At 37.5% G+C, this 16,069-nt stretch overlaps 1 protein-coding gene across 24 annotated transcripts in view; it reads right to left on the reverse strand.

Annotated features, from left to right (window-relative positions):
- Positions 1-16,069, reverse strand: part of LOC135213014 (F-actin-uncapping protein LRRC16A-like) — a 300,836-nt gene that overhangs the window by 11,599 nt on the left and 273,168 nt on the right. For 15 of the 24 annotated variants that reach the window (XM_064246810.1, XM_064246820.1, XM_064246823.1 and 12 more), the window contains 2 exons: positions 15,081-15,197; positions 13,272-13,366 (listed from right to left, as the gene is read on the reverse strand). In XM_064246810.1, coding sequence (XP_064102880.1) covers positions 13,272-13,366; positions 15,081-15,197 — 212 coding nt within the window. Of the gene's footprint in view, positions 1-3,358; positions 3,427-4,287; positions 4,306-13,271; positions 13,367-15,080; positions 15,198-16,069 lie in introns of all 24 variants that reach the window. The other 9 variants (XM_064246824.1, XM_064246814.1, XM_064246808.1 and 6 more) reach the window with 5 other exon arrangements.

Raw genomic sequence — 16,069 nt, forward strand, 5'->3', positions numbered from 1 at the left:
AGAGGTAAGTTCGTCTTTATTAGCATTGGCATCGTTTTTCCGAGCGTCGGCGAGCCCGGCCTCGGCCTTCTATCCAGAGCCGGACACTGCCTTCCACGAACGTATCCGCCGAGGTTGCCAACAACTCTCTATTTTTTGTACTTTTAATAGGAGCCTTATCGTCCTTCGTACGTATTTTGAACGCCTTAACGGGCGAAAACGGGATCTGCATTTCCATCCTCTGCTGCACCTTTCGCCGCCAACGTCGATTTTCCACAGAGGTATCGCCAGTTTTTGCGATCCGAACTGGCAACTCCGCCTCGGCCGCTAGCTCGCCGGCCGTCACCTCTCTCGCTTGTTCGGACTCTTGCGAACGGCTTCGTCTGGCAACCTTGTGCTTAATAGCCACTGATTTTCCGACCTTCTTGCTGACTTGGAAATGACAGTCTTCGTCCGAAGGAGAGGAAGAATTGATTCTTCTCCTCTTGGCCCGAGGATCCGCTAGGAACTCCCGAATCCTCCTCCAACGCTTTGACTGGCGCTCGCCGTGACGTTATCGGACTTAGCGATGACGCCGAACTAGAGGAAGAAGACGAAGAAGGCGAATCAACACTTTTTCTTTTTGTCTCTCTTATTCATTCTCTCCTCTATATCCTGTAACTTCTGCATTACAGTTTGCATTGACGGATCAGAAGCGTATTAGCGTCTGGGTGCAGCGAAAAAGGCCGAGAATCGGTCTGTGACGTCATCACGCCTGCCATCTCAGAGTGGTGACGTATGTTGTGACGTCATCGCTCTCGTAGGGAGAGACTGAGAGATTTCTGCTGGTAACCGCACGTTTGCTGCCAAATTACCTCCCACGTTCTGCATCGCTGTAAATACTGAGTGGGATGGAGAAGCAGCGGCATTAATTCCCATAAATTGCAAGCCCGGGGGATGAGGAACATTCAGCGCTGCCGGACCCTGCTGGAACCGTGACGTCATATAATGCGCAAGCAGACCATCCAAGGTTGGTACGCCTGGTAGGCCTAGCGCTGACCACGTACCATCTAACCTATGCGCTTGCGTAGCAGGAGCCTGGAACAAAGATGGCGGATCTCCCCCTCTACTTGCTGGGAACAAAGGAGAGTGCAAATTATTCATAAAATTACCCAAGGCCCCTCCTGACGTTTCCGATACAGAACCGCTAGGAGAAACCGAAGGGGTATGAGACAATTCAAAAGCAGGTGGAGAAACATATGGAGCAGCCTGGTTTATTACCGATACAAAAGAAGCCGGTAAGGTTTGGTCATCCAAAGATGGCGTCACCCCCTTTCTTTTGTATTGGCTTTTCCCATAGAACTTCTTCCACTGTTCCACCGGCCAACCGCGACAAACAGAACACGGATTAGTAACCGTACATACGTTTTCCCTGCACCTACTACACGTTGGATGAGGATCCGTCGACACCGAGGTTAGGAACCTAGAACAAGGGAAGCCACTGACTCCTGGGCATTTCCTTTGTACTCCTCTTCGAAGCGGTAGACGATCCCGATGTTGAGGCAAAATTCTCCATCATACCACGTATACACTCTTACCACACACTGATCACACTTGGAGAAAAAAGAAAAGGAATGAAAAATAAAAAATGAAATGGATAAAGAACGGGCAAACTGAAAAACCGGCTTTAAATGAGATAGACAGTAACACGTCTTATCTTAAAGGCGGTAGGAAAATACAACTGATGGGTCACAGGTAGCCGTGGGCATTCTGGGTATACATGCCCCGTGACTGGTATAGATGCCATTAGTCCTGGATCTCACAAGTGTAATTTTAATTCTACCGGTTTCCAGCTTGGCGCTAGTAAATCCTAATGTTAAGACCGAAGGTTTGTTTCGTGTATGAACAAATACCTTTTAAATCATGCTAAGGTATCTGGTATGCTTATGTTTACCCAGATGTAAAAGATTAGAGGACGAGCACCTACACTAACTCCTTGAATTCCATATTATAATACAATCAAATACCATTGAAATTAATTTTTTCATGACTCCTTTACTTAAACAAAAATAATGATCATAAAATTAAAAAATGAATAAAATTGAAGTTATGTATTACATCCACTCATTTAATACAAATTTTAAAATTTCTCATTATAAATAAAAAAAAACCTATCTTAGACAATTACCAAAGCCATCTGGACATAGCCAACACCAAATGCCTAGTAACACTACCCCAAAATGTACAAAGGCTAATAATCAAGGGTTTTGTACTAATAAAAATAAGGGTATTCAGCTACAAGGTGATGCCTTAAGTAGCACTGTACAATGTCAAATATTTTACAATGGATAATAAAAGAAAAAACTTTGAAAGCCAAAGTTGTGTGTGTGTGATTTGCAACAGATCTTCCTAGCAAATCCCCATCCCCCACATGTTAGGTAAGGCTTAGGTTAAAAGTAAAAAATTCCACTATACAATTAAGACAAAATCAATAATTTTTATAAAATTTCTTTTGCATTTTGCTTGTAGAGGATGCATTCTTTGTATATTATTAATTTTTCTTCTCTTGAGAGCATTGGTATGTAGATATGCATTAGAGTACAGAAATAAGAATATATAGAAATAAGAATATATTTACTATTAACTATAGAAATATGACATTGTGCTTGAAAATTCCTTTTTGTGAAAAACAAATAAAACTTATATATGGATTTGTAATCAAAGCACTTCCCTCTATACATTTATTTGGAAATTATTTTCCTGTATGGTGAAAGGCTTATGATTAAAAGCATTAGTTGTCATACACAAAAACATGTCTGCCAAAAGCCCTGTAATACTTTTTTAGACTTTCAATTATAAAGAGCACAGATGTCTATGAGGAGTTCATGAGGATAAACTAGGCTATTATTGTACATCTGGTAACCATTAACATCATTTGTATACATTATTTTATAGTAAAATATATAGAAATAAAATAAGGATTTACCTTAGTTGTCAGATGAAACTTACTCAGATGAACATACTATGCTAGATACCTTACATATGGTAACTAAAAGCAGCCTTGGTACACACTTATCCAGTAGTATAAAGTTAATGTGAATAAAAAAATATACTCTAAAGCTTCTGAATACAAGATGCAAGAAAAATTATATTCATACTGATTTAAAAACTATGCTAGGCCAGGCTAGATCAGCCTAGGTACCATGTAAACTAATAAATAAATTCCTTTAAATTCCCAGACAAGATATGGAGTGGGGTCTTGCATATGTCATCAAATACAGTAAATGTGACCAACTAAACTTGTTTTATGTAAGCAAAGCAACAAAGCAAATATTGAGCAATGTTTTTTTTTCAATTTGAACAAAAATATACATGGAATAAATCATGCAATTTTTTATACCTCCAGCTGGTTGTTTGTGAGCGTCGAGCGTCGCTTGTCGAGGATTACCTGCAGCTCTGGGGCCATACCTACACAAATAACACAAACACACACGTGCACAATCAGTGACCACCAACATAAAAGCATTTAGATCAAGCCTCTGACACCAAGTAGTATAACAACATAAGTCTATTGAAAAAGAACAAAACACAAATGCAAACTACTGTATTTCTAAAAGGTATCTAAATAACTACTATAACCCTTATTTAGTGAATCATCTAAGTCATTAATTTAAATTAAAAGACAGGTTGAATACCTGTCTATCACAGTCACTAGTTACTCACCCTTTCATTATCAACAAAACTCAAAACTATAATATAAACAACATAACCCCAGTAGCAAGCATGAACATTTCTTCTTGTTGCTCCAACTTGGTGTCAGTGAATGTCACTAGGAACAACCGGATAACATTATAAGCATTATAGGTCATTAAGAGGATGTAAAGCATTAAAAAAGGCTAATTTTCTTTTTCAAAGCTCACATATGCCACAAAGCTCATAATGAATCCACATTGCAACTAGAATCATGCACATTGTGCCATGCAAAAAAAGGATAACTATTATAAATATAAATCACACCGTACATCATAAGCATTTTTCTCTCTCAGTTTAGCTTGATAAACACAATCTGAAGCCAATACAGGGGATAGCTTGATACTATATTTGGTTAGCCAAGTAGCACTGTGACAGTCTGCAAATAAAACTTGGATTCGTACAAATATGGTACTTTCGTTTTGTAGAGGCATGCAAAGTAGTGTTCATGCCACTGCACTATACTTATAGCAATCACTCGCAGTATATAAATGACTCAAAATCACGAGCAGTGGAGTATCTAATTATTTTACAGGTAAGGATTTCAAATATGTAGGTGAAATACAAATGACAGTTTACCTGCATTTTAGTGCCTCACTATTAAAGGAATAAAAACACCATGTTACTTTTTATTACACCCAAAAATATCGGTGATAATTTCAGTATATTTCAGATAGAAAGTAAATTTTACAATCTATGTTAGAACAATAATAATTCAAACAATTAAAATGCATGACTATTACTGAAAATCTAATGGCAAAAAATATGTCAACATTAGTGAAAATTATTAGTAGTGAAATAAATGCACCATCACTTCAGTATAGTATAAACTCCAATACATACACAGAATGTTGTATGACTTAAGAGGTAAAATGTCAAAATGAATTAAATTTAAATTTTATTTTAAATATACTCAATTTAACCCTATAACAGCTATCATAGCAATTATGTAATGCTTGAAACTACTGAGTCACAAGCAGAAATGAGAGTTGTCAGGGATTAGTTGATGATTGTAACAAATTTGTCACATTCTCATCCTCATGATGCAGCATTGGCAACACTTCATACTAGGGGTGTATGGCAACTATTATCCCTTAATGCTCAGTGGCCAACAAATCACCACTTGTGTAAAATATGACAAATTTTCATAGCTACAAAACTTCGGTCTTAACAATAGGATAATTTTATAGCGCCTAGATGGATCCAGTTAAATTGCAGATGAAAAGCAAAGAATCTTGTGAGATCTGGCAACGCGTGTGTATATCGGGTGAAAAGTGGTTTAGGACCACGCACCCACACTACAGCGTTCAGTCTTTTTCTTAACCGCCTGGGCGATAGTCGTGGTTGCCCGTGCTACTGGTGCTCACAATATTCCAGATCTTTTAACCTATTCCTATGAATGGCTTGAATCCAAGTATAAAATTACTAAAATCAATTAACATGATAATGACCATTTAACTCAAAAGAATTCCTACATAAAATCTGATTTTCCTTCCAAACCGTTAGTATGTACTGGAAGTACATATAACAGGTGTCTTCTATATTTGAGAATGCTATAATGGGGGAAGGTCATTTAGCAGGTGGATTTTACTCCATTATCATCAGTATAAAAACATTCCACTGATGTCACAATGCCATAAGTCATGAAATCTGACATGCTATACTACTGTTCCTCTAAAAAGGAAAAAATCTCCTATTTTAGAAATGTAATAAGTGAGGAGAAAGAGGGTAAAAATTTTCAAAAAGGAGAGAATAAATTTTGAAAATTCACCAATCCTCCTCCTTTCATTACTCTATTGTGTGCATTTAACCAAAAATCTTGAGGACATCCATAGTCCTTTTCCTCCAACCAGAAGGGTCATCCTTACTCCAATAAATGAGTAGCCTCCCGGTGGTCCACAGTTCGAATCCCGGCTCGGCCAATGCGGAATCAGAGGAATTTATTTCTGGTGATAGAAATTCATTTCTCAATATAGTGTGGTTCGGATCCCACAATAAGCTGTAAGTCCCGTTGCTAGGTGACCAATTGGTTCCTAGCCACGTAAAAAAATATCTAATCCTTCGGGCCAACCATAGGAGAGCTGTTAATCAGCTCAGTGGTCTGGTAAAACTAAGATATACTCTCTCTCCAACATAAGTCACCAGACTAAAGAGTTAGAATATGAGTATCAGTAGTCCACTGTGTACTGGCAATCCCTAACTAGTCAGGGCCTGTCTTCAGAAGTTTTGGAGTGCGTTAGAAGATAGACTGGAACCTCCAGGCCCTGAGATTTTCTAGGAGTGTAGTCTTCCTTTTAATGATGAGGTCCCATTCCTCTCGCTCAATCTTTCACCTTTGAGCTCTACCTCTGGATACCACATCTCTCCAATATTTCTATAGCACAGAACACATGCTTTATGTATTAACACAATACTTCACCGCCAGTTGTATATAATATGCAGAATGTAACTTCCAATGCTAAGGTTACAAAAATAACAACGTATAGTGGTACCTCGAGATACGAAAGGCTCAACTTACGAAAAACTCGAGATACAAAAGCCGACACGAAAAATTTTACTGCTCTACATACGAAAAGTTTTCAAGATACGAAAGGTTTCTGAAAGTCCGAGATTCACCCGATAACAATGTTGAAACTCGCGCCGCGCGCCGCCATCTTAGTTTTAGTAGACTCGCCACCATCCTCCTGCTCTCCCTCCCATTGGTTCCTGATGCTAGGCAAGCCATGAGATCCTTCTCTCCTATTGGACAGCATCCCTCCCATCATGCATCTTACGTTGTGGCGTGCCTTTGCTCGGCCACTTCGCACCCGAAGCTTTATCGTACGCATGTGGCATTCGTTCGGTCCAACGATTTTGTTTAGTATCGTAAATTCTTTAGTGATTTCGTCGTGCTACTTTATCGTGTTGTGAGTGATTATATATTGTATAATTGTTATGGGTATAGATAAGTGTGGATATATATTGTATAATTGTTATGGGTATTTTATGCATTGTTGAAATATGGTGGGTGTCCTATATATAGACAACATGTGGTAGATTCTAGAAGGTGTCTGTTGATGTATTTAAGTTGTGACGTCATAGGCTGTGACGTCATAGACAAGATGGCGGCGGCGTCGGCAAGGATGTAAACAATAACACGGGGAGTAGAAAGCACGTGTGGTGGTGTGTGGTTGGTAGGGGAGAGCTCTCTGTCTGGTAGGAGTTGTTTTTTGGGTCGTAAGTCTTGTGGTGCTGGTGTTTTAAGGTGATTTCTGGAGTGTACTGGAGTTGGAGAAAGCGTACAGGTGGGTAGATTATTCATTTTTATAGAGAAAGAAAGGAGTTAGGCTAGGCCAAAATTCAAACTGGTAGCAGAGCGTGGTTGATCAAAGATGCCTGGATCCGACAGTGAACAAAGGGAGACTACTAGATGGAGAAGGGAATGTCCTAGGTTTAGCGGGATACAAGAAGAATACAAAGAATGGAAAGGTCAAGCCGAAGATTGGCTATTGTTTTGTATGGAGAAGATACAAAAAATACCCGGCGATAGAAATGAGAATGAGCTTAAAAGGGAAAGCCCGAGAGCTAGTGGAAGCATTAGATAAAGATAAACTTACTGGTACAGAGGGTCCAAAGTTAATCCTAGAGAAACTAGATAAAGCCTATCTAAAAGACTCGGTAATGGAGAATTACGGTAGAATAAAAAGATACCTTCTAATAAGAAGAGAATCTAGTGAAATATGGCGGACTATTTAATTAGATACGAGAAGGCAGCATCTGAGTGTGAAAGAGCAATGGGGAAAGGCGCGCTTGAAGGCGAAGTCAAGGGGTATCATGTAATAGAGCAAGCAAATCTCACGGAAAATCAAAAACAAATGGTATTATCGGCTTGTGGGCAAGAAAAGCTAGAGTACGGAACAGTGTCGCAAACAATGAAAAGACTATTTATGGGATTAGGGACTAAAGAGGAACGGGAATGGTGGGGTTCGTCAGAAGGCAATGCCAGTTCTGGGAGAGGGAGGGAAAACCAAAGATATCGGGGAAGATGGAACCGAGGAAGGGGTGGTAGAAATCCTATAAACAAAGAAGGGAAGGTAACAGTATGTGCAATATGCAGCTCAGAATGGCATTGGGCTAGGGATTGTCCTCAGAATTTTCATAATAGGAAGAAAACTGAAACAAGACGAGAAGAAAATAAGGTAAAAACAGAAAATGGGACAGAAGAAGAAGAGGTTTATGTAGGAGAAGTTAATAAAATAGTGGAAGCATCATGGGAGGTGGTTGATGCAATTTTGGACACAGGGTGTAAATCAACAGTTTGCGGGGAATTGTGACTAGCACGTATTGTCATGGATTTGAGTCAGGAAGAGTTGAGGAGAATGAGGGACACTAGGACAGAGTCTAATAAAAGTGTTTAATTTTGGTGAGACATCTTATAAGTCCAGAGGAATAATAGAAATACCTGTGATACTAAAAAACAGAAAGTTTTATTTGAAGACGGAATTCTGCAAGGTGATATACCCTGGCTGATAGGTAAGCAAACCATGAGTAAAATGGGTATGACCCTAATAAATTTGAAAGAAAATTGTGTCATAGTAGAAGTATTAGGGGAATGAAAGTAGAGTTAAGAGAAGACGAACAGGGTCATTTAAGAGTGCCTATCAGGAGGAGGAAGGTAGAAGAATTATTACTGGAGGGTTGGAAGGGAAAGAATCCGAGGGAAATTAAGAACACAATGAAGAAATTACATTTACAGTTTGGTCATGGAAGTGGAGATAAAATATGGAAGCTAACAGAGGAAGCACAATGGAGTAATGGGTTAATCGAAAAAAGAAAAAGAGGAAATAAGAAAGTTACTAACGGAACTGATTAAAAATTGTGAGGTTTGTAAAAAATACAAAAGAAACCCCGCCAAACCGGTAGTAGGCTTTTCTTGGAGTAAAACGTTCAATGAAGTCGTAGCGATGGATGTGGGAGAGATAGAAGAGAGAAAGTTCTTGGTAATAGTGGATATGGCAACGAGATATTGTCAGGCCTGTTGGATAAAAGATAAGAAACCAGAAACTATAATAAAGATACTTTTTGAGTGCTGGTTTGCTATATTTGGAGCACCCTCCAAAATATTGTCAGATAATGGGGAGAATTTCAAAATGAAAAAGTAAGGAGGATGGCAGAAAAATGGAATATAAAGTATTAGCCACAGCATCAGAATCTCCGTGGAGCAACGGATTATGTGAAAAGACCGTAGGCATGATCAAGGGAAGTGTAAGGAAGATGATGGAGGAAGAGGAAGTAGATTGGTCCCTAGCTTTGAAATGGGTAGTGAGTGCTAGGAACTGTTTAATGAATAATGGAGGTTTCTCTCCCAACCAATTAGTATTTGGAAAAAACCCTTCACTGCCTAACCTAATAGGAGAAGAAAGTTCTAGTCCTGCAAGCAGAGAAAAAGGGATGGAAGAGGGTATGGTAAGGGACACACTGAATGCAATGCACAAGGCCAGAGAAGCATTTATAAAAAATGAGTCCTGTAATAAAATAAGAATAGCGCTAAACAAAAACATCAGAGAACATAAATTTGAAGAAGCAGTGGTAGGAGATGAGGTATTCTATAAGAGGGAAAATGAAAATGAATGGAGAGGACCTGCTCAGGTAGTGGGAGTATCAGGGAAAACAATAATAGTCAAACATGGGGATTCTTTAAGAGAAGTAGCTAGGATACATGTGACAAGGATTCAACGACGATCACCAGATACAGAAGAGATATCGGCTAGAATAGATAAATCCCATGGGGTGAAAGGAAACTAGGTCAGATGGCCCAAATGAAGGGAAAGTAGATTGGCTGGAAGGAGAGGAGATAATGGGTGAGAGAAGGAATGCAGACACAGAAGAGACTATAGAAAGAGAGGTGATAGAGGAAACAGTGGAAGATAACGGGCAAAGTGGGTCAATAGAAAGCGAGTTAATGGAAGAGATACCAAAATTCAAAAAGGGAAATAGAGTTAGGGCTATAAACAATGATACAGGACAAGTAGAAAGAATGGACTATTTTAGGTCTTGCAGGAAAAAGATCAAGCCAAGCATGGGCTGATTCGTACAATATACGAGACTCACAGTCAGGTGACAAAGGGTGGGTTAACTTGAGGGATTATAGTCAGGTAGAAAAAATTGAAGATGAAGAGGAGGTGTTGCTGGGATTTGAAAATAGAAGCATAATGGAAGCTAAAGAAAAAGAACTTCTAAGTTGGAGAGATAACCAGGTATATGAGGAGGTAAATGATGTTGGACAAAAAGCTATATCTACAAGATGGATAGTAACTGAAAAAGATAAAAGGGGGGGAAAGGATATGTAAAGCAAGATTGGTAGCTAGAGGGTTTGAAGAAGAAAGGTGGCTGAGTGGGAAAAGGATGCTCCCACATGCAATGCTGAAATTTTAAAATTCTGTCTAACCATAATAAAGGTGAAAAATTGGAATTGTTATACATTGGATGTCAAAACTGCATATTTACAAGGTGACGAGATACAAAGAGAAGTGTACTTGAAGCCACCAAGGGAAGATGGTTGGAGGGGATTATGGAAGTTGAAGAAAACAGTCTATGGGCTCAAGGATGCAGCAAAAGCATGGTATTGTAAAGTGGTGAAAGTAGTGAAGGAGCTTCAAGGTGAGAGAAGTAGACTAGAACCTAATATATTCTTTTGGAAAAAGAACTAAAATAAATTGGAAGGCATTTTGTGTACACACGTAGATGATTTTTGCTACGGAGGAACTGAAGGATTCTTAAAGGAAACGATTGGGAGATTGAAAGGGAAATTGCAAGTAGGAGAACAAGAGAGTAAAAGGTTCAAGTATATAGGAGTAGTAATAGAGCAGAAGGAGAATAGATTTTCCCTTAATCAGTGGCAGTATATAAATTCCATAAGAGAACCAGAGGCTAGAAGATATACGGGTAATAGAGTGCTAGAACAAAAAGAGTTAACAGAGTACAGATCAGTGGTAGGACAGCTGAATTGGGTATCACTACACACGATGCCAGAAATATCATATGATATTAGCGAATTAAGTAAAGCATTTAAAGAAGGAACAACTCAGGATATGAAGAAACTTATTAAAATTGTGAGAAAAACTAAGAGCATGATGGGCGAAGTTACAATAAGTGAGATGGAAGAAGAAAGGGTTTATTGGAAGCCTATGCAGACGCTTCATTTGGAAACATAGAAGATGGCCATACTCAACTGGGTTATATTATTTCTTTGACAGATGGGAAGAGGAGAAGTCCCATATGGTGGAAGTCTAGGAAATCCAGGAGAGTGGCAAAATCCACCATTGAGGCTGAAGCCCTGAGTGTTGGGGAAGCTGTAGAAGGATTGATATATTTCAAGCATTTGTGGGAAGAGGTAGTAGGAGGGAGAAATTTAGAAGCCTTGGTTAACACTGATAGTAAAACACTAATGACCGCCATCAAATCGAGCACTGGTGTAAGTAGCAAGAGATTAAAAATAGATATTGCTGCAATAAGGGAAACCATTGAATCCGGGGAAATAAAGGAGGTGAGATGGATAAAAGGAAAGGAGCAAGTGGCTGATGTATTACTAAAGCAGGAGTTTCAGGGGAATGTATTAGAAATTATGTAGAGGGTAAAGAGTTGGAGGACGAAGGAAATTAAGAGGGGAATACTAGGTTAGGAAACAGTCGGAGGGGAGGGAGAAAGAGATAAGTGTGATTATATATTGTATAATTGTTATGGGTATAGATAAGTGTGATTATATATGTATAATTGTTATGGGTATTTTATGCATTGTTGAAATATGGTGGGTGTCCTATATATAGACAACATGTGGTAGATTCTAGAAGGTGTCTGTTGATGTATTTAAGTTGTGTTGTGACGTCATAGGCTGTGACGTCATAGACAAGATGGCGGCGGCGTCGGCAGGATGTAAACAATAACACGGGGGAGTAGAAAGCACGTGTTGGTGGTGTGTGGTTGGTAGGGGAGAGCTCTCTGTCTGGTAGGAGTTGTTTTTTGGGTCGTAAGTCTTGTGGTGCTGGTGTTTTAAGGTGATTTCTGGAGTGTACTGGAGTTGGAGAAAGCGTACAGGTGGGTAGATATTCATTTTTATAGAGAAAGAAGGAGTTAGGCTAGGCCAAAATTCAAAGTGAGAACCTAATTAGTATACCTACTACATACGTAACTTAATTACGTACAGTACATATAGTGATGGGTCCCAAGAAAGTTGCTGAAGTTCACAGAAAGAAGAGAATGCTTTCTATGGAGACAAAAATGGAGATAATAAAAAAGTATGAAGCTGGTTTGCGGTTGAGTGTGATCGCTAAGGAATACAGCCGAAATCCGTCGACGATAGGCACCATCCTTAAGCAGAAGGAAGCCATCAAAGCAGCTACACCTTCCAAGGGCGTGACTGATTTGTCCAACAAGAGGAGCCATGTGCATAATGAAATGGAAAGGCTGCTGCTTGTATGGATCGAGGACAAAGAAATCGATGGCGATACGATAACCGAGACGGCAATCTGCCAGAAGGCCAGCGCTATTTTCGGCGATTTGATTGCCCAAGCCGAAGACGACGGCGAAGAGGGGACATCAACGGCAACCCCAGAGTTCAAGGCTTCTCATGGATGGTTCGAAAAATTCCGTAAACGGACTGGCATCCATTCGGTGGTGAAGAGATTGAAATTACGTAAAAGTATAAAAAAGTAAAAAGAAATGTAAAAATCAAAAAGACAAAATAAATTTTATTTTAAGTTTTTTGTAAAGTTAAGTGTTACAGTTTTGTTAATGTGTTTTGTAAAGTTTAGTTTGTTTTTCTGACATTTTTTTGTGTGTTTCGTAAAGTTAAGTGTACGTATCTGCCGTTTGTCGTCCTCCTCCTCTGCCGCCACTTTCGGAGATAGCCCCACTCGAAAGGTAAGCTTCCACATTTTACATTACAGTAATAATATATTTCTTGTACACTAATATACACTTTATTTACAGGTTTTGCATTTTTATTATTAAGTTACGTATTGAATGGTCCAAATTGTTGTAGTATTTCATTGTTTATAAGTCAATTTACCTTTATTATGAAATTTACTGGGGTGTTTCTGGAGGGCTTGGAACGGATTAGCCATTTTACATGTAAAATGTGGTCCAAGATACGAAAACCTCATGATACGAAAGGCGCCTCGGAACGGATTAATTTCGTATCTCGAGGTACTACTGTACTTGTATTCACATAGTATAAGAATTTTTCCATAAAGAATGTCTCCTAATTTTCCATGTAATTTTGCCCAACACAGAAATTTCTGTACTATAATGTAGTGTGTTATTTAAGTCATTTATTAGTACAGTATTTTAATTAAGTACATATCACCAATGAAATAACATTACAATGGCAATATGTATTCAGTGCAACACAATATATTGAACTAAAATATCTCGAGTTCTTTGAATAGTATGTGTAAAAATCCGAAAGATGGTGCATTTATTTAACTAATTTTCTATACTGGATTAATTTTCACCAATAAAACTGGTAAAACTAAATGCAAACACACAAAAGAAATCAATTAAGATTAGTAGGCTAATATATCCACCTTTAACTTATGGGTCTTTTTCTTAACAATCTTTCTGATGCCATTGACTGTGCTTCTAGTCTTCTCTGCTTCAGATTTCCCCCTCACTTTTACGTCTGAAGCAAAAAGGTCGCAATGCAAACCGGCAATAATTAATCAATAGATCCGGAATAAATCAGAACATTTTTCATTCATAAGTAACAAATTTCCAAGGTCACCTGCCAACATCCAACAAAGCCTACATGCATATTTTAGAAACTGATGCAATGCTTCACATAAATTGGCATAGGAATCTAATAACCTTTTACCACAGCATTGAAAGGCTGTTACTGAACACACTAACAGAGTTACAAGCATTATCATTTTCATTTTGCTAGACTTTCACTTGCTTCATGCTTTTTTCATTCATAATTTATCAAAATTATATTAAATCATCCTATTTTCACACAATGAAAAAAGATAAAAACATCCATTCACAATAAAGTTATAAGCACAGAAAATATTAAAATGTAATCCCAAATGTCTCCTTTGAAACATGTGGTGTGACTCATAAAATAATTCTTGTATGTAAATATCAAGAGCAAAAATCAAAAGAGAAAAACTGGGGCCAAATTGAAAACATCCAAAAAGACAGCTTTCTATAGGTAATAGTTTTTTATTTTTTCACATTATATCCAAACCCACAATTCTACACACCTATAACTTGAACATTAGAGTCAATATTAAGCACTAAAATATAAGCAAAATAAAAAAGAGGAATACTAATAATATGATTAATTATATTAAGTCTGTAAATAACTGAAAAGCATGAGATACCTAGACCCTTTCGAGAAATGTCTCAAAACCTGCAGCTGACCTATATAAAATAGGGGCCGACTCCGCAGAACTCATTACCTGGACACCCAAGGGAGCCATAATACTGTATAACGAGATCAAAACCTAATTTCAAAAAATGAGGAGCTGGAAATATACCTTTTTAACAGTCAGTCAGACAGCCAACACCCAATAAATGACTTTACATGAAAAAAAAACTTAACCCAACTGATGATCATCAGTATGACATCTTGAAAGTTTAATTGAAACTTATTTCAGATTCACAGGAAGCCAAACGTGTCTTTGAGGATGTCTTCAATAAAAATTACTTGAAAGTGAAAAAAAGGCAGTATACAAATAAAGTTTTCAAAATGCATTATGAAAACATTTGCCTCTTGCTATTACCGACTGATATTTACTTCTTTAAGAGCTCAACCAAATTCAAATTCTATTTTACTGGTATAAAAAGTTACAGAAAAGGCTGTAGTACTCCCATATAGTGTTCTTTAAAATATCAATTCACAAACAAACTAAACACAACATTAAGTTTTGATTTGGGTGTCTTCACAAACAACGAAAATCCTAGAAGCTTTTTTTTAATTTTCCACAAGTATTAAACAATTGGAAAAAGGCAAATTTCATAGTGTACCAATATTCAAGTTGAGAAAATTGAAATGTGAATAAATATCAAGGAAAATGTATAAAATGAGTTTCATCAGTACTACACTGTGGCACTAATAGTGATTACTAAATATTAATGGTCATGACTATTCACTAAAGACATACCCATACTGTATATCACAGTATACGTACACTGTAAAAGGATATGATAAAAACTAGAGGAGCCCAATATGTATACAAGTACAATAATAGCATAAGGCAAAAATAAAATCAAATACTTGCTACAATACTGAATATTTAAAAACATCTACAAGACTTATAAAGCCTAAACATGTTGCCTCCTTTCACAGGCAGCTATGAGCAAACTATGTACAAGCAAAACCAGAGATCTCTTACCCGTAGATTCCTCCCCAACAGAGCCACGAGCAAGATGGGCAGCCATTTCTCTAACAGATCTTGCAGGAGCACTAGATGGGCCATCCTCTTCTCCACCATCCCCAGACTCATATTCTCCTGTCATGTGAAAATTTGGATTTAGGATCACTAAACATTAGGATCACTACCACATTAAGAGTTAAAATATCCCCAATCATTACCAGAAAAAAGAATCATGCCTATAGAAGTCATATATATGAATAAAGAAATTAATACTAAAGAATAGAGAAATTATTTCTTAAGAGTTCCAAAAGTTACTGTACTGCATTTCTACAATTGGAATCTGGTATACATGGTTGAAAAAGTATTAAAATCACATATCTGAATACTTAAAACAAAACTTCCTGTCGAATAATGAAAGAAAAATTAAGAAAAATTCATCACTAAATACCATGTAAGTTTTTATAAACACACCATTTGTACGTATAGTTAAATGGAAAATAAGCAAAAAAGTACATAACACTGAGTAATACTGCATCATAAAAAGCATTCTACTAGTTAAGTCATCTACTTTTGCAACAATGCATACCTCTCACAATTAGTACTGTGATTCTGTGCAAGAACCAAATACTGAAAGTTTTCCAGCAGAAGAATTCAATGAAATTATAATAAATTAAAACACGATTATATTGGTAAGTAACCATACAAACACTTATTATAATTTGATTGCACTAAAGTCACAGATGCATAAAAAATCGCATAGGCAAAATTCTCAATTATATTTTCATTTAACCCCAGGAAACCTCCACTTAAGATTAATCCGTTTAATTATTATTCAAAGTGTTTGCTTAATTATTATTCAAAGTGTTTGCAATGTAAATAAAGAAAAACTGAAACACACACTAAGTAGTACTCTGCAGTAGGGGCTCTGTTAACTTGTCAGGTACTACTGTCAGATAAAATACACCAACACTAAATCAGGTACAACAAACATGTAATTCCTAATAAAA

Source organism: Macrobrachium nipponense, chromosome 42, assembly GCF_015104395.2.
Source record: "Macrobrachium nipponense isolate FS-2020 chromosome 42, ASM1510439v2, whole genome shotgun sequence".
NCBI classification, from domain to species: domain Eukaryota; kingdom Metazoa; phylum Arthropoda; class Malacostraca; order Decapoda; family Palaemonidae; genus Macrobrachium; species Macrobrachium nipponense.